Source organism: Gopherus flavomarginatus, chromosome 6 (genome assembly GCF_025201925.1).
Source record: "Gopherus flavomarginatus isolate rGopFla2 chromosome 6, rGopFla2.mat.asm, whole genome shotgun sequence".
In the NCBI taxonomy this organism is placed as follows: Eukaryota; Metazoa; Chordata; order Testudines; family Testudinidae; genus Gopherus; species Gopherus flavomarginatus.
Genome location: NC_066622.1, coordinates 92,332,379 through 92,350,008, shown reverse-complemented (window position 1 = coordinate 92,350,008; position 17,630 = coordinate 92,332,379). Strand labels below are relative to the sequence as shown.

The 17,630-nt window shown below is 42.0% G+C and overlaps 2 protein-coding genes across 15 annotated transcripts in view; both read left to right on the top strand.

Annotated features, from left to right (window-relative positions):
* The window catches only part of LOC127053499 (zinc finger and SCAN domain-containing protein 20-like), a 449,526-nt gene that overhangs the window by 324,070 nt on the left and 107,826 nt on the right, over nucleotides 1-17,630 (top strand). The gene's annotated exons all lie outside the window — the stretch shown is intronic.
* The window catches only part of JMJD1C (jumonji domain containing 1C), a 306,949-nt gene continuing 293,208 nt past the window's right edge, over nucleotides 3,890-17,630 (top strand). For 7 of the 11 annotated variants that reach the window (XR_007775055.1, XR_007775056.1, XR_007775054.1 and 4 more), the window contains exon 1: nucleotides 3,901-4,358. Coding sequence is in view for 6 of the 11 variants with exons in the window: in XM_050958280.1 (XP_050814237.1) it covers nucleotides 4,200-4,358 (159 nt within the window). In the remaining 5 variants the exon portion in view is untranslated. Of the gene's footprint in view, nucleotides 4,359-17,630 lie in introns of all 11 variants that reach the window. The other 4 variants (XM_050958288.1, XM_050958281.1, XM_050958276.1 and 1 more) reach the window with 4 other exon arrangements.

The window sequence follows — 17,630 nt, the reverse complement described above, 5'->3', positions numbered from 1 at the left end:
GCTAAGGCTTGGTCTAAACTATGCACCTTTGAGCGACAGAGCTGTGCTGGTACCGCCGTGCCACTAAAAGGCACACAGTGTAGCCACTGTTTGTTGGTGGGAGAGAGGCTAGAGCTATCCCACTGACAAACAACTTCCACCCCCAATGAGCGGCGGCAGCTTTGTTGGCAGGAGAGTGCTCCTGCCGACAAAGTGCTGTTCACACCGGCGCTTTTTGTCTGTAAAACTTTTGTTGTTCGAGGGGATGTTTTGTTCAGTTTCCAGTGTAGGTAGTAAGGAAAAAGGCCTAAGGGCTAAATCCACAAAGGGACTTAGGCAGCACAATGCTCAGTATCATACCATCTAGCTTCTAGGCACCAAAAAAGTCACAAATCCTGAGTTAAGTGCCTAAACTCCCTACACAATGATGGGGACGGGGGAGGGAGAGGGGCGGCACCTTTGAGTGGGATCCACAAAAACCATCATGGTAGGCATGGAGCTTCATAAAACAGCCAAGGGGAGATGCAGAGTTTAGGGCATGTAACTCTGCCTGGCCGTCCCCAAATGGGAGTCCCTTTCCTGAAGTCAGGTAGCTTAGATGCCTAAGCTATTTATTGAGAGAATGAGACAGGCACGTGCCTAACTCCACACAAAACAGCCAAGGGAGGAGGCAGTACTCACCTTATAACTTCTAGTATAGTGGTTAAAGCAGTCCCCCTGTTGTCTGAGGGGGAAATTGAACATTGATTTTCCATCTCCCACATGAGTGTTCTAATCACTGGGCTAGAAGTTACAAAGCATATGGTGACAGATTTCCTTCTCCAGCCAGATTTTGAATGGGACCCAATCCAGTAGGCAGCTTCTTCACACACTTCTTGGATTGGGCCCTACACACAAGATAAGTGTTGCCTCCTCTGCAATCTGCCCTGGTTTGTAAATGTCTCTGGAGTGGGGATTTAGGCATCCAGATGCCTAGAATAAAGGAGCAGTGTGCATGCTCAGAGGTAGAAACTTAGATACTGAAGGAAATTTTACCCTGAAAATGTAGGCACTGAGTGAGTTTAGATGTCTAAAGGGTTTGGCAAGAGTTTTGGGAATTGCATTGGAGCCTAAAACTGGGACGTACACACCTAAACCTTTGAAAATCTAGCCCTACGTCTCTATTAAAAGGAATAAAGAGGATCCAGGCATTATAGACCACTTAACCGAACTTTGATACCCGGAAAGATACTAGAACAAATTATTAAACAATCCATTTGTAAGCACCTAGAGTATAACTGCATTATAAGGAATAGAGAGCATGGATTTATCAAGAAAAAATTGTTTCAAACCAAGCCAGTTTCCTTACTGGACATGGTTATTGGCCTAGTGAATAAGGGAGAAACAGTAGATGTGATATATCTTATTTTAGTAAGGCTTTTTACTAGGGTTGTCAAGCAATTAAAAAAATTTATCGCGATTAACCGTAAGATTAAAAAAATTAATTGTGATTAATCACACTATTAAACAATAGAATACCATTTATTTAAGTATTTGTGGATGTTTTCTATATTTTCAAATATATTGATTTCAATTACATCACAAATACAAAGTGTACAGTGCTCACTTTATATTTATTTTTATTACAAATATTTGTGCTGTAAAAAACAAAATAAATCGTAGTTTTCAATTCACCTAATACAAGTACTGTAGTGCAATCTCTTTATCATGAAAGTTGAATTTACAAATGTAGAATTATGTACAAAAAATAACTGCATTCAAATATAAAACAATGTCAAACTTTAGAGCCTACAAGTCTACTCAGTCCTACTTCTTGTTCAGCCAGTTGCTCGGACAAACGAGTTTATTTACATTTGAAAGAGATAATGCTGCCTGCTTCTTGTTTGCAATGTCACCTGAAAGTGAGAATAGGCGTTTGCATGGCATTGTTGTAGTTGAGGTCTCAAGACATTTATGGGGCAGATGCACTGAAGATTTATATGTTCCTTCATGCTTCAATCACCGTTCCAGAGGACTTTCATCCCTGCTGATGACGGGTACTGCTCAATAACAATCCAAAGCAGTGTGGACCGATGCATGTTCATTTTCATCATCTGAATCAAATGCTACCAACAGAAGGTTGATTTTATTTTTTGGTGGTTTGAGTTCTGCAGTTTCTGCATCAGTGTGTTGCTCTTTTAAGACTTCTGAAAGCATGCTCCGTGCCTCGTCCCTCTCAGATTTTGGAAGGCATGTCAAATTCTTAAACTTCGGGTTGAGTGCTGTAGCTATCTTTAGAAATCTGATATTGGAACCTTCTTTGTGTTTTGTTAAATCTGCAGTGAAAGTGTTCTTAAATCAAACAACATATACTGGGTCATCATCCCAAACTACCATATTACAAAATATATGGCAGAATGCAAGTAAAACCATGGAGCAGGAGACATACAATTCTCCTCCAAGAAGTTCAGTCACACATATAAGTAACACATTTTTTAAAACAATCCTCAGCATGGAAGCATGTCCTCTGGAATGGTGGTCTGAGCATGAAGAGATATATGAATGTTTAGCATATCTGGCATGTAAATACCTTGCAATGCCGGTTACAAAAGTGCAATGCGAATGCCTGTTCTCTCTTTCAGGTCACATTGTAAATAAGAAACAGGCAGCATTATCTCCCGTAAATGTAAACAAACTTGTTTGTTTTAGCAATTGGCTGAATAAGAAGTAGGATTGAGTGGACTTGTAGGCTCTAAAGTTTTACTTTGTTTTGTTTTTGAATGCAGTTATGTAACAAAAAATAATCTACATGTGTAAATTGCCCTTTCATGATAAAGAGATCACACTACAGTACTTGTCTCAGGTGAATTGAAAAATACTATTTCCTTTGTTTATCACTTTTACAGTACAAATGTGCCTGAAAAAATAACAAAAATTTAGAATGAAAAACTCATGTTGCCATACAAATATGAAGTGCTATATCAGAAACAGTGTGAGATGTGATTGTGAAAGGTCTTGGAAACTACTGATGTATTCAAGGAGTGTCTGGTGTTGAAAATATCAATTAAATAGCACAATGACATCCGATCCATCTCCAGAAAAGTAGATGATTAAGTGCTAAGAGTAATCAAAATAGCATATTAAAAATAAATAATTTAAAGCATTAACCTACATTTACAGTAGATTTCAAGATAAAGGCAGTCCAATTCAGGCATGGAGAATAATAATAGTTAAGACACATTTGTGAACTGCTCTGAGGCTTTATGCAGACATATAAATGGATAAGGGATTCGTTTAAAGACTAAAAACAAGTAAGACAATTATAATTTTCAGAGGGGGTGTATGTCAAGTATTTGGTTAAATCAAGTCTGTTTTAGCAGCTCAATGCATCATACCAGAAGGGAAGCGCTGCTGTGTCTAGGCACTGGGAGGCACCGCGCCTCTAAGAACACAGCCCTGGGAAGTGGGAGCTGAACGGCACTGTCCTGCCAGGGGAAAAAAAGCCCCGCTGCCCCCCACACCCTATTTTTGCTGCCCCTGGAGACAGCTCACCCTGCTCTGACCGGGTAACTGCCCCTGGGATCCTCCCTAGCCCCAGGCTCCCCTCAGCCCCTATCTGGCAGCGCCCGTACCCGTTCTCAACCCCAGCTCCTACCCCCGATCCCGACTGTGTCCCTAAGCCCCCCTCCCCCTGCTTGTCCCTTCGCAGCCAGTCTATCCCTGCATAGGCCCTGTCTAGCCCACCTCGATTCTCCGCTCTGCCCCTGTAAACAGCAGGGAGCAGCTGCAATCCCCAGGGAGGGCACAGCCAGGGCAGTGGCTTCAGCTGACGTTACTGAGCATGCTCAGTTCCAGCAAAGCAGCAATTCTGGGGCCGGACTCTTTCGCATGCAGTAGTAGTTCTTCCCGCCCCCTCTCCGCTCGCGCTGTCTGGCGGAGGGAGACGGCGCGTGGTGTCGGTATCCATGGTAGTGGACTGTGTGGGCGGAGTGGTCGGGGCTGCAGAGCGGCAGTGAGAGAGCGGCTCCCCCCGCCTCCTCCCCTCCGTGTGTTTGTGTCAGGCTGATCGCGGCGGCGGAGCTGCCCGGGGCGCCCGGCTCGCAGCGGGCGAGGGGGACGGACGCAGCCAGCTGCAGAGACAGCCCCGCTCCCCTCGGCTCAGCCGGGCTCTCGACATGGGCGGCCCGTAGGGGAGAGGGCTGGGCGGCTGGTGCGGTGCCTGTGCGGCGGCGGCGGCGGCCATGGCGGTGGTGGAGACGCGGCCGGAGCTGGTGGGGAAGCGGTTCCTGTGTGTCGGAGGCGGCGAAGAGGAGCCGCCGGAGCGCGAGGAGAGCGGGCGCTGGCGAGCCGGGGTCATCCGCGCCGTGTCCCACCGGGATTCGCACAGCCCCGAGCTGGCGGTAAGAGACCGGCCCCGGCCCCTGCCCCCTGCGTGCCCCCTCTGCGCGGCCGGGGGGTCCGGTCACCCCCGCGGGGGCCCCGCTCAGCAGGCGTTGGGGGGTGTGTGTGAGGGGGGAGGTGCAGGCGTCGCCTGCTCTCTCTGTAGGGCAGTGCTCACTCAGCTCCTGAGGGTTGGGCAGCGGGGTGTCCTCGTTCCCCCAGCGGGGGCCCTGCTCGGTGTGAGGGGTAGCAGATGTGGGAGTGGTCAGAGGACGCCCCCTCTGCTTGTAGATGAGAGGGTATGACACAGCCTGTCTTTTTCTTTCGCTAGGCACCTAAGGTGGGGTACGGAGTGCAGTGATAAACACATCTCCCCCGTGCTCTCTGTAGCATGGAAGTGCATGTCAGCCTCTTCTCCCTGCTGCACACACCGTGGTGTGTGGTGGAGAATCAATCGGGTTGACGTGAATCACGAATCATAGAAATTATCCTGAGTGCAGTAGCAAGAAGATGCTGTAATATGGGGCTTGAAATTGGGGTAAAGGTTTCTTTAGCTTCCCCAGAGAGATCGGCACACCGTTTTTAATGGGAAGGTTTCTGTTATGTATGTGTTTAGCATATGTGAGGACGACAGAGGAGGTGGCATTGATTAGACTTATTATCTTTGCGTGGAAGATATGGCTGCATTCTGATCATTGTAGTTCTTCAAATTTATATTTTACTGGGAAATGGTAAAAACTTAGCTTCTCTGTGGAGTGAAAATAACCAACCCTTTCATCTGACAGGTCTAAGAAACAATTTATTTTTTACTCAGCTTGAATATTCATAGTCCATTTAATGTTGTGACAGGTTTAAAAATACTTTTGTGATAAAAATACTAAAAGATTATGTTGAATTATTTATTTTCCTTGTCTGTGTTGTTGTAATTGTTTTCTTAAGGAGTGTAGGAATGTGCGTGGAGGGAGAGAACAAGCAGGAATATATTCTGTTGTGTTGAGACACATTCTTGCTGGGGGGAAAAAACAAGCAGGATTTCCTTGGGTTAGTGTTATGAATACATAATCTGTAAAATGGAGTTTGTGTGCTGTAGAGAACTCATCTTTTTATTTGTAAATTCCAGATTCTAGTAATATATGCATTGGTACTGTTGCATTTGTACGCTTGCATATTTTATATTATTTTGAGCATATAAATGCGCACTTGGTTAAACATCATGACTACATAAGTTCTTTCTGTACATGTGGAAGATCACCGAACTGCATTGTGCAGTTCCCTAGTGCTATTGATACAGTACAGCAATTCAAGATTTAAAAACTGTCATAACTGTAATTTATTCTTTTATGTGAAAAATCAGGATAAACCAAAATATCTGTTGTTTTAGAGGTTATTGATTGCTTCATATGGTGGGGGAAAAAGTGGTCTGCTAAAGTAATCTGCTTACCTTTGTTCAGCCCAGGATTTAGCTTTATTTGTATAAGTAGAAGCATTTATACTTAAACACTGTTGTCATTACCATAGTTTCTAGATTTTCTAGTTTAGATACTTTAATTCACAATTATATGTCATTTGTCTGTTCCTTTTCTTTGTCAAATGTCTTAAATTTTCAAACTTTGTGTTATGGTCTTAGTCTTTCTGATGTCGGTTGGTTTTGTGCAACACCATGGAGTTCTCTAAATGTATGTTATATAAGGAATGTGTTTTTTAAAACACATTTGCAGGGTAGTTTTGTAGAACATATATATTTAATTATGGATATATAAATATTTCGGGCAACACAATGAAAAATGTACCAACTGCTACTAGCCAGAGTCATATACCAGTTGTAAACTGTGGGACAAAACTGTGGCGAATGGGGGAAAATGCTGTCCATAGACTTTTTTTAAAGGGGATTTATCTTTTATGTCTTAAACAGTGCCCAAAATGTGCTAGGTGCTATCTGTTGTAATTATTTACATGGTCTCATTACTGCACATTACTAAGGTTTCATCTTTTAATGTATTTATCCTGTTATCCCATTTTACAGACAGAATACTGAGGCACAGAATAAGGTGACTTGTACAAAGTGTCAAAGGAAGTCTGTGACAGAGCTAGGAACTAAACTCACATCTCTCTGGTCTCAGACTGGCACACCATTGGACTATCTTTCTTTTCTCTAGGTGGTTTACAGAGTGTACAGAATTCACGATACCGGTTTTACAATTTAGGGATAAGGTACAAGTAAACACAAAGACCCAAAGGGTGAGTGAAGGGAGAAGAGAGAACAAAGGTTACAGTAAGAAGACTATAGGGTTGTTTATGTGGGTTAGGCACACATCTTGATTGATTTTTCTTTACACTTGTAATTAACGTGTTGTATAAGACTCAGCAGTGTAGACATACTATACCAGCATAGCTCCCTCTTGTAGAGGTAACCTACACTGACCAAAGGAAGGTTTTCTGTCAGTGTAGGAACACCATCTCTCTGAAGGACATTAGCTATGTAGACAGAAGCCCTCTTCTGTTATCAGAGCTGTGTTTACATTGGAGTTGGGTTAGCATAGCTTTGTTGATCAGAACGTTCTTTTTTCAGTCCCCTAACCAATGTTGCTATGACAAACATATGTCTTAAATGTAGGCCAATCCTCTGACTAGCTGCTGTTTGAAATACATGAAACCGCTCTTCCAATGAGCATTTGTGTGTCTTCCTTGCCTCCACTACCATTTGGCTGCATTTCTAATCCTTCCACAGCCTCCATTTTTGGTGGTCTTCCCTGTGAATAGCTCCAGATCCTGCTGCTACTCATTAGCAGAGTGAAATTGAAATGCTTTTTGGCAATTTCATCACTGCATATGGTGTTCTGAATAGTAACAGATTGAGTTTTATCAGTTTTGGGTTGGTCTACCCGCTGTGAGCTATGAACCCTGCTGAAGCGCTAGAGCTGTCCTGCGTCAATTCACATTTGTAAGACCCTTTGCAATTTTGTGGGACAAAGAAAATTTTTATAATGAAAAGTTCATAAACTGCTATCTGAACCATACTTGCTACCAACAAATGGACAAATGAGTTTGCAAGGCCTGATGTGCTTCATGAAATGGAAATGATTACTTTGTTTATAGCTAAATTCCAAAATGTGTGTGTGTAGTTGAAATTTCTGTATTTACTGATAAGAAATCAAATCAGTTTTAAATAGCTATTTAGAAAAGATTAAATGCAGCTTCAAAATTCTCAGTGTTAAGGGGCTTTGACGTAATTAAACAACTTTCTACATGAGATTTAAAATGGGTTAAGGGCCATCCTACTGCCTATGAGTCTACAAGGGTGCAACCATAATTTTCCAAAGGAGGGGGTTCAGCACATGTATGTCCTTGCTGAGCCCTCTCTTCAAATTCTGGAATGGGCTTGGAAGAGTAAGGTGATGGTTTTCTGTGGTTCTGAGAAGCAGGGAGATAGGTCTGGGGGACTAGAACACCAGGAAGAGGAGCTTCTGCTGCTCCAGGCTGTGCTGGTTCCTGACCGCTTCAGTCACTTTTTTTTTTCTTTTTTTTTTTTTTTTTCCATTTCCAAGGATTAAGTGGTTTCTCTAACTTGGGACCAGTCCTTGGATGGGGAAGAAGCTGTAATTTAAAGCTGTCAGTGACTCACCTGGCCTGGAGCAGGGTTGACAGCTCCTCCTGGGTCTCTAGCCAGGGGTTCCATTTCAGATTTCTCTGTGTGCGAGGGAAGACTTGTAGCAGGGGTTCAAGGTTTGCTTAGGCTCTTAGCTTTTGGATTTCTTTGAAGGTTAAAAAGTAAATCAGTCTATTTTGGGTGAATTTGTTGTGATTATTTTACTACTCAGCAATGTTATCTTCCATATACTCTCAAATCACCTGGCAGCACCCCCATCCCTCAGTCAAACTCTGCTCTATGTTTCAGCAAGCTCTCCCCTGGAACCATACTTCTGGGGATGTGGAGTAGCCCAATCCGTTGTCACCACCTGATATGCTAGCCCTTGAGTGGCAGGTGGGTGGAGAAGTCCCCCACCTGCGGGGGGGGGGTCATGTGGCGGGGATTCCCTGGGTTCCCTGTTGTGTGACCCTCCCCCTCCAGGCACCCTTTTCCCTGCTCGCCTGGGTTGGTGCTCCTGGGTGTAGGCATGTGAAATTTCATGAGGAGAACCCCCTCCCATCCAGACTGTGGTGACTGACATGCAGGGGGACAATCATGGTGCTATTGTGAAGGTGCGGCTCTGTAAAGAAACCCTGGGATCCACTTGGAGCCCATCCTCTGTGCTCAGGTTGGATTCCTGGGGCAACTCCTCTCCCTGCTCTTCCTCAGTGGGACCCCTAGCTCCGGCCCTTGGCCCCAGCATCCTGCTTCCCAGAACCCTGGAGAGACCAAGCACCGGCTTTGTCTATGACCAGAAGGGTGGCCTCTTCCTCCTCACCCCCATTGAGTCGTTGGGTGTGATAATTCACACCTCCTTATCAGCTACGTTGAAATAAAAAAAAATACTAATTTGTATAGAACAGAATGAATGAACTGTGTAAAATGGAGTGTGTTAAAACCAGACATTGAGGAAAAGTAAAAAAGTATTGCATTGTCTTGTCCCCATTATTTTATGGAATTTTTCCCTTCTTCCATTTTCCCATACTGGCTGCAATGTTTACTGTACCATTCGCGTGGAGGATGGCCAAACCATGTGGCAACAGTTGCTATACTTCTGGTATCAGTCGTTTGGAAAATGAGCATGTTGTCTCTGAAGTGCACACCTCTTCCTCTTGCCAAACATCTGGAACCCCTGGTTTTTCCTACAAGTACTTTGTAGTTCTTGTTCTAATGTGTACTAAACACTCTGTATAATCTAGTATACATACAACCCTAATATAAAAGTACTCTTCTAACCTCAACAATTAATTTTAGTATGTTTTTTTTAAGGGTCCGGTGAACTTCTTTAAGCAATGGTTCTCAAACTTTTTTGTGATGTGAACCACAGATCAATAGTGTCATAGATCACTTCACCTTCCATTTGTGAATTTGGAATAGTCCTGTGGTAACAGCAGCATTTGATTACATGGAGGAGAAGGAAAATATTTAATTTGTTTTAATGTTGACCTGTTTTTCTGATCGTAGTGGCTGCTAGTAGTGGTAGCTAGGAAGGCTCTTCCTCACTTCCAGGTGCTTTTAAAGGCTTTCTGACTGTTGTTTGTCGTGATGATTCTGGAAAGCTGCAGAAGCAGCTAGTAGCAAGGAAGTGGAGTCAACAACCTGTGACCTATCAGCTCTTTGCTGCAAGTAGCAGTTGATTTTCAGGGCACAGTTTTCAGAATGCTAGTTGAATGAATATTAGCAGGATTGAACAGAAAATGTCTGTGAGAGTAAATATACTTATTTTCCCAAGTTCTGTTACTGTAAAAAGTAAGTATTTGAAGGCAAAATGTCAATTTCACATCTAGTCAGATAAAAAACAACAACAAAACTTAAAGTTAAAACAAGGAGCATAAGCTTGTGCCCAAATACCTTTGTTAGTCTTTAAGGTGCCACAAGGACTCCTCATTGTTTTTGCTGATACAGACTAACAGGGCTACCACTCTGAAACCTGCCACTATTAAAGTTAAAAGTAGTTTTTTGGTTACAGTGACATTTGCCCCAAGTTCTGCCAGTTTTTGTGTCTTTGCAGTCTCATTTTCCTATTTGAAAAATATTTTTCTCTACACACATGAGAAACTAGGAAATAGGTTTTTAATGTTGAAGGGTGCCTCTTTAAAAAGGTCATGTGCAATATCATTTTTTAAATAAAAAAAGACTATAATTGTCGTGAATTTACAGTGAAATCTGCTGTGTTGTTTTTTTTTTTTTTTATTTTCTAAAGCTGTGCATTTAGTACACCAACATTTTGATACCATTTCTATATGGCAGTGTTGGACAACATGAAATCAAGAATCCAGTAACTTGAGTCTCCTGGGAATAGTGTTTTAAGATAAGCAGATGTGGTAACTTTCTGTATATGTCACCAAGGCAACAAATAAGCCGGCAAGTAAAAGGAAAACATTTCATTTCTTTAGGGGAAGGGCATAGAGAGTACCTCCAAAGATTTGTGAAAGTAGTACTTAAGCATGTAGAGGTTTTTTCTGTGACTTTGTTTGATGTTTACGGAATAATTAACAAAACATTGTTAGGGAAAAGGTACAATAACAATTCTGATGGAACTTCTGACATGAATTTTTTGGTTCTCATGAGTGGTATGTGGAAAAAAAATTGTGTTGAAATTAATATTTTCTATTAGTTTCTTGAGAAGAGTGGTGGTAGGCTTTGCATGTCTTTATCCTCTCCAGTATATCTAACAGAATACAAATGTACAAAATTTTTTGATATAAAATGTAAACCTGATTAGGACACAGAATTATAGAAATCTAAAAATAAAGTCATCTTGTAGAAATGCTCCTCGTGCTGAAAGTTTTTTTTGTTTTTTTTTTTTTTTGGCGCTAAAGATGTGGCTAAGCATGACTACATGATATACAAAGCTGTGTTTTCCCAGACCTGTTCTATACTTAAATCTTATGTCGACATCACTGTTTTTCAGGGGTGTGAAAAATACACACCTCTGACTGACGTAGCTGTATCATTCTAATCCCCAGTGTAGATACAGGTAGGTTAATGGAAGCATTCTTCCATCAACATAACTATTGTTGTTTGAGGAGGCTGTGTTCCTACACCAAAGGAAAAACCCCTTCCATTGGTGTAGGTTGCATCTACGTTACTGGGTTATACTGGTATGGCTACAGCTCTCAAGCCATGCTCATATTTGTCCCTTAGTACATACATACCCCCAGATTTCTTGTTCCTGTTACGCACTCTCCTCTCTTTTGCTCACTTTTTCTGATGGACGATAACTTTGCTGTACTTTAAAGTTCAAGTGCATATTTCTGTGACTGTGGTTTTTGCCATGTGTCAGTGTTAATGTGGCATTTCACTTTTGATTTTAGGTAGGGTCCTGCATTTGAGTCTTTTACTAACCTTGCTAATAAAATAAGTTGAGAGCTGGAGTATTTGAGGAAAATGTTTGTTTTTTTAAGCAAATTTTACATAATACAAATTAGAATCTGATTTTGTTTTTCCTTGTTTAAGTTTGACTTCTAAAAATTAACAGCTGTTGAGATCTGAGGGGATTTAGACTATCAATATACTGGAAGTGTCAATTGCAGGAAAAGCTTCAAATAAAAACTATGAATGTTGGACAGAGCAGATGATGAATCAGTTTTAAAGCCAGTTGAGCAAGGTAAAACAATATCAATTTGCTTGATGGTTGCTAACATCACTGGGTAAGGTTGTGGTTTAAAAAAGTCTTTGTGCTTTTTAGGACTTTACCTCAGTTCTCTTTAATATTGGTCTGTTTATGGATGTGCCACATAGCAGTGTGATATGTCCTAGATGATGATGGATATCTGTGGTAGTAAGACTTGAAAAATGTGCTAGACACCTGTTAGTCAGAGGATACACCTCTACATCTATATAACACTGTCCTTGGGAGCCAAAAAATCTTACCATGTTATATCAAACTTGCTTTGATCTGCCGGAGTGTGCAGCCACCCCTCCCCCCCCGAGCACTGCTTTACCACGTTATATCCGAATTCGTGTTATATCGGGTTGCATTATATCGAGGTAGAGGTGTACTACAAAAGACGAAAGCTTCTCTTCTTGCTTTGCCGTGAGAAGCCTAGTACATGTCTCAGACCAGCTCTTGAGAAGAAATGCTAAATTTACCAGTAGGGTGTTGTCACTGGATCTGGTGGAGGGATGTGAGGAAAGATGCATCCTTTTGTATTAACCTTAGTTGGTTGGTGTCTGAAGTATGGAGAAATGTGGGGAAGATTGCAATTGTTTGTGCTCTTGTTACCACCCTGAAGTGATTTTCAGAAGATAACCAGGGTTTGGGTAGTTTCCAGCTTCCATAGCGTTCTGTCCAGCAGGAATGAAGTTTACAAAATTCTTGTAAATTTCACTGTGCTATGCCTCCCTGGATAAAAGCAGACACTCATCTATTTTTGAGTGAGTGGGAGGAAGACAAGGAAAGGTTTCCTCCTCCTGCTCTCCATGTCTAATAGAAGTAGAGGATTGGGTCTGCTTTTGTCACCACAGCTCTTCTCAGAAGCTTGTTTTATTTTCTGTTGATGCTAACAAAGAGGTGAATACATTTTTCAAAGGCCACTATGTAATTTAACAGCTTAACCACAGCAAAAAGTTCAAACATAGGAGCATGCCCTAAAAAAACAGAGGGGGTCAAATTGAGAGGCACGAAAGGAGGGAAAGTAGTGGTAGTCCTGTAAGCTCTGCTCCAAAATAGCTGTCAAAATGAGATGCTCCTCTTTGTAGATTGTGCCTGTGTTCAAAATCTGTGCTCTTCAGGCCCTACTGGGTTCCTTGGGCTTGGCTCTCCCTCAGTGGGGATGCCCTGCTGTGTTGTTTGAATGTAGTTCCTCCTTGACTATGGGAAAAATTAGTGCTGGCACTCTCCCATGTTCACCTCTCATGACTATGTCTACGTTGCATTCTACTGGTGGCAGTTTTTCCGCTGTTAAAGCTTCTCACTGTGACAGAGAAAAGCTCTGGCAAAGGGGAGGTAGAGGGGAAAGGCTCCAGCAGTACGAAGCTGCCGAGCCTTTTCCTTTTGCCTGCCGCCACCCCCCACCCCCCCGCCAGAGCCTTTCCCTGTGGCCAGGAAAGACTCCACAGTGCTACAAATAGCAACATACACAGGGGAGGCACTGCTTTGGTGTGTAGAGAACCATGTAGGGTACTTACCCACAGGGTACAGATGTGTGTGTCTGTACTATACTTGTCTAAGCCATGCTATCTACACTGCTAGCAGTGTAATAAATGTCCTCTGCATGCTGCCGTAAAGAGTGTAAAGTGTAGATGTATCTCTGGTGAAATGTCAGTACAAGGAGACTGCATTACTTTGTAATCTTCTACTACTACTACTACTACTACTATGTGTTGAATACAGTATCATCACTGCATTTGGATTAACACCTATTGAGATGAGATGAATGTGCAGTTCACAACTTGAGCTATTGTTCCATGTTCTGTACAAATGATCAGTTGTACTTCATGTTTTTAAACAACCGTAACAGCTGGAGACTCTTCAATTTTGAAGTGAGAGGTGAGATTCTGTAAAACAAGAAATAACCTGGGCAGATGTTGATTTTTTTTTTTTATTTTCCGTTCACATTTTTTCAAATATTTTTATGAATTATATTAACAAAATTGTTCTGTGTTAATATTTGGGTTCTGTTCTACTCTTACTGTCTGTCAGAGTACAATGAAATTACAGAAGCTTGTTGATTACTAAGGGGGGGGGAATGTCTGTTTGACTTTTATCAGTACTTTTGTGATACAATTAAATTAGTGACATTTATCCTTATAGAATTCTTATTTTTTTTAAAAAGGAAGGAAGATATTCTTGGCAAATGAGAATGCAAAGTGTATAGCAACACTATAGTACTGTAGTTGAAAGGGCTTGTTTCTGGGAAGAATAGTTATAAAATCTGCATGACTGGGATGTGGGTGGGGGGGAATTGTGTAATCAAGCTCCACCCACTTCTTATCCCAGAATGCCATTATGCTATTTACTGTGATTGTGCATATCTTCATAATCTGATTCTCTTTTTCCTGACATACCCTGATCAGTGGTGAAATTGTCAACAATGTTGACATTAAAATTACCACAGTTTAAGGTTCAGAGTAAACCCCTTATTAGGATGTGTGAAATCTCGGGTAGGCATTACCGAATTGGTTCCATTTGAGTTGACTATTTGCAGTTGTTAGGTGGTATATTTTTGCAGCTGTAAGGGAAATAGACTGTTTTGTAAACAATGGAATCTTAAATTCTGAAGCTCAATATTTTAGTTGCAATGGAAAATGAACAGTTTTCTTAGTCATTGCCAGCTGGCCCTTTCAGCACCTGAATGCAATATATGTGGTGGTGGTGGTGGTGGTAGCGATGAGGAGGAAGGGAAGAGTAGGAAGTGGCAGTAATAGGAGCATTAGCATTAGGAGCATTAGATTTTGCAACTAATCTCTTCCAATCTTTTTTCTGTGGTTGAAGGTTTTCTGCCCATCTATTGTAGATGGTGCCATTTGCTGGACAAATACTTGTTTGTTACAACTTCATCTGCTTTTATTAAGAGTTCTCTGTATGTAACACTTACTGTATATGTTCTTTTAAAGACTGTGCGTATGTGCGCGCACGCTTTATATATTTGTCAAACTATTTTACAGAAGATTCCCAGTAGGTCTTTGAAATCAGTCAGTCGCACAGTTAAGCCTAGCTCTGCCCAGCCAACTTTTTGTGCTTCTGTTGGCAGAGTATGCAACCCCCAGGACTGCGGGGGCATGCCGGCTGCTTCCGGGAGCGGCATGGGGCCGGTGCAGGCAGGGAGCCTTAGCGGCAACCCGTCTGTACTGCTGGAGGTAACTGTTGATGGGAGCTGCCACTGGCTCGCGGGCCTTGCAGTCAAGAACACTGACATATGTGGTATCACTTTCTTGAAGGAGGGCTCAGCTCTCATAAATTTGGAAAACGCTGTTCGAAAGTGACCTAGAAGTTTGCTTCTCTCAAGCCTCTTTCTCTGTTCCCCAAAACATGCCACTACCTCTTATGTTAAAGGAATTGTTGGGGATATCAGTAGGAAATGTTTGCTTTGTACTGTTGCACTATTGGAGAAAAGCCTACAGTGGTAACAGGAGATAAGAAGGTACCTTTTGTTGTGGTCAGTTTGTAGCAACCACTGCTTCCTTTTCCTTTATCTCTGTCTATCCAAAAATCCTCTACACTTGTATTGTATGTCTCTTTAATGGTTCTAAATAGTGGAAGAATGTGTAAACTGTCAGGAAGAGGAGTAAGTGCCATTTAAGAGGGAGGCATGATGGCCACACTCTAGGGTATAAGACTAATCTTAGAACCTCAATTTGGGAAAGTAAGGAGCTATGTAATGTAAATAAAGCATTAAGAACTGCAGAAGTGTTTTGTTTTTCACTGTGGTAAGAGCTAAGACTATTTAACCATTTGCAAGGAAGGACAATTGTAAAAACCATATATGGTAATTAGCTTTGACTTATAATTAACAAATATATCAATAAATCAGGCCCATAATAATTACCATCTTGGCACAGATAAAATGGGATGCACCACATGTACAGTGGAGAGCTATTGAGTTCATTTAGTGTACATGTATGGCCCTTTTTTGTCATAATTTTTTTCCTCTATCAAGTTCAGTAACCAGTATTTTTTACATTGAATGGGTGTTCCAGTATCTGACCTTTGACTTAAAAACAAGTTTCTAGCCCACAAGGCTGGAGGTTGCGGGGAAGACACCTAAAAATGTCAACTGAATACTGTTCACATCCATATTGCCACTACATGGTAAGTGACTCTCTATCACTACATAATAATTGCTTCCATGTTCTCCCCTCTCCCACCCAAATCTCCATTCCTACATATGTTTTCTATAATCATATGTTTGCCTGCATGTTAGCTGAAGCTTTTTGCTAAAGTGATAAGGAGTGAAATAGTTGTGTTGTCATTTACTAGGCCATTTTTAGGTTCCAGCATTAACTACCACATTTAAATGAATGAGGTACATAAAAGGTTAATGTAAATTTAGATGCAGGAGCATCCATTTGTCATAGAAACATTTGGGGATAAGTATTTGTCATTCATCGCAGTGGAAATGCAAAATTACAGTTAATGATGTTAATAAAATAATATATACATAACTGAAATAGTAATCTGTATTTATATTTTTGCCTAGAACTTAGTTTACAAGAAGCCTGTAGCAAGGGGTTGTGGTCTTCCTGATGCATGAGGGGGAGAACAGCGACCACCCCCTGATGGGCAAAACTGGGACACCCGCGTCCGCACTGCCTCCAGTATCCCCTCTGCTTCAGCCTCTGATCTGGATCACCCCATCCTCAATTGCACCTTCAAAAGGCCGGTTTAGAGCCAGAGGGTGGCTTGGGCTGGCCAGAGCCCTGACCTAAGGATGGCTGATGCCTCCTCCTGCCACGTCTGTTCCTCCTTCCAGAACTGTCATGTCAGTTCTGCTGCTGGAATCTCTGAGGAGGTTGTAGGCGAAAGTGTGGCTCGTGAGACTTTCAGGCTGTGCAACCTCTTGTCTGTCTTTTCAGGAAAAAAAAAAAAAGAGTCTCACCCTTAAATGGGAGGCCCTGAATGGTCTGCTGGACCTTGTAGGGGAGCCCCGAGACTTGGAGCCAGGAGCCCCTCCTCATGGCTACCCCAGTTGTCGTGACCCTAGTGCTGGTGTGCCATTAAATGCTTAAACATTAGAAAACCTAGAAAATTTGTATGCAGAAAACTTAAATTGTGAAACAGTTTTAGTTGCCCCCCTCAACCATAAAGCAGTGCAACGAGAAGACACTTACTAGTACCTGCCTTGTACTTCTCCCCCACCCCAAAATACACTGCTACTTTGATAAAACACCACCTGATATAACACAAATTTGGATATAATGTAGTAAAGTAGTGCTCCGGGAGGTGGGGCTGCGCACTCCGGTCGATCAAAGCAAGTTCAATATAACATGGTTTCACCTATAACGCGATAAAATGTTTTGGCTCCCAAGGACAGAGTTATATCGCGGTAGAGGCGTAAATCTTACTATTACCAAGGTCAGTAACTTTAACTGTTACTCAATAGGGATGCCAGCCTCCAGAACCCTACCAGGTATGTTGTTGCTAACAGGATTTATCTTTTGCTGCTTCAGTTTGATTTTCTATTACTAATCTGATACCTGCATTTATTTGATGTTGTTGATGGTGAGTGGCATTTCTGGGTTGGACTATTGTTTGATAAAGTCAGTTTCCCTTTTAGTTTATTTGGAGTATAAAATTTAAGAATACTTCTGTATTGGTGGCATTCCTATGTTCCTGTCGTCTCCTTGAGAAATCCTTGTAATATGTGGAAAAATGTATGAAATCTTATGTATTTAAAAATCAGTTGAGTCTTACCTGGGACTATGAATAAGAACATAAGAATGGCCGTACTGGGTCAGACCAAAGGTCCCTCTAGCACAGTATCCTGTCTACTGACAGTGGCCAATGCCAGGTGCCCTAGAGGGAGTGAACCCAACAGGCAATGATCAAGTGATCTCTCTCCTGCCATCCATCTCCACCCTCTGACAGACAGAGGCTAGGGACACCCTTCCTTACCCATCCTGGCGAATATCCATTGACAGACTTAACTTCCGTGAATTTATCCAGTTCTCTTTTAAACGCTGTTATAGTCCTAGCCTTCACAACTTCCTCTGGTGAGGA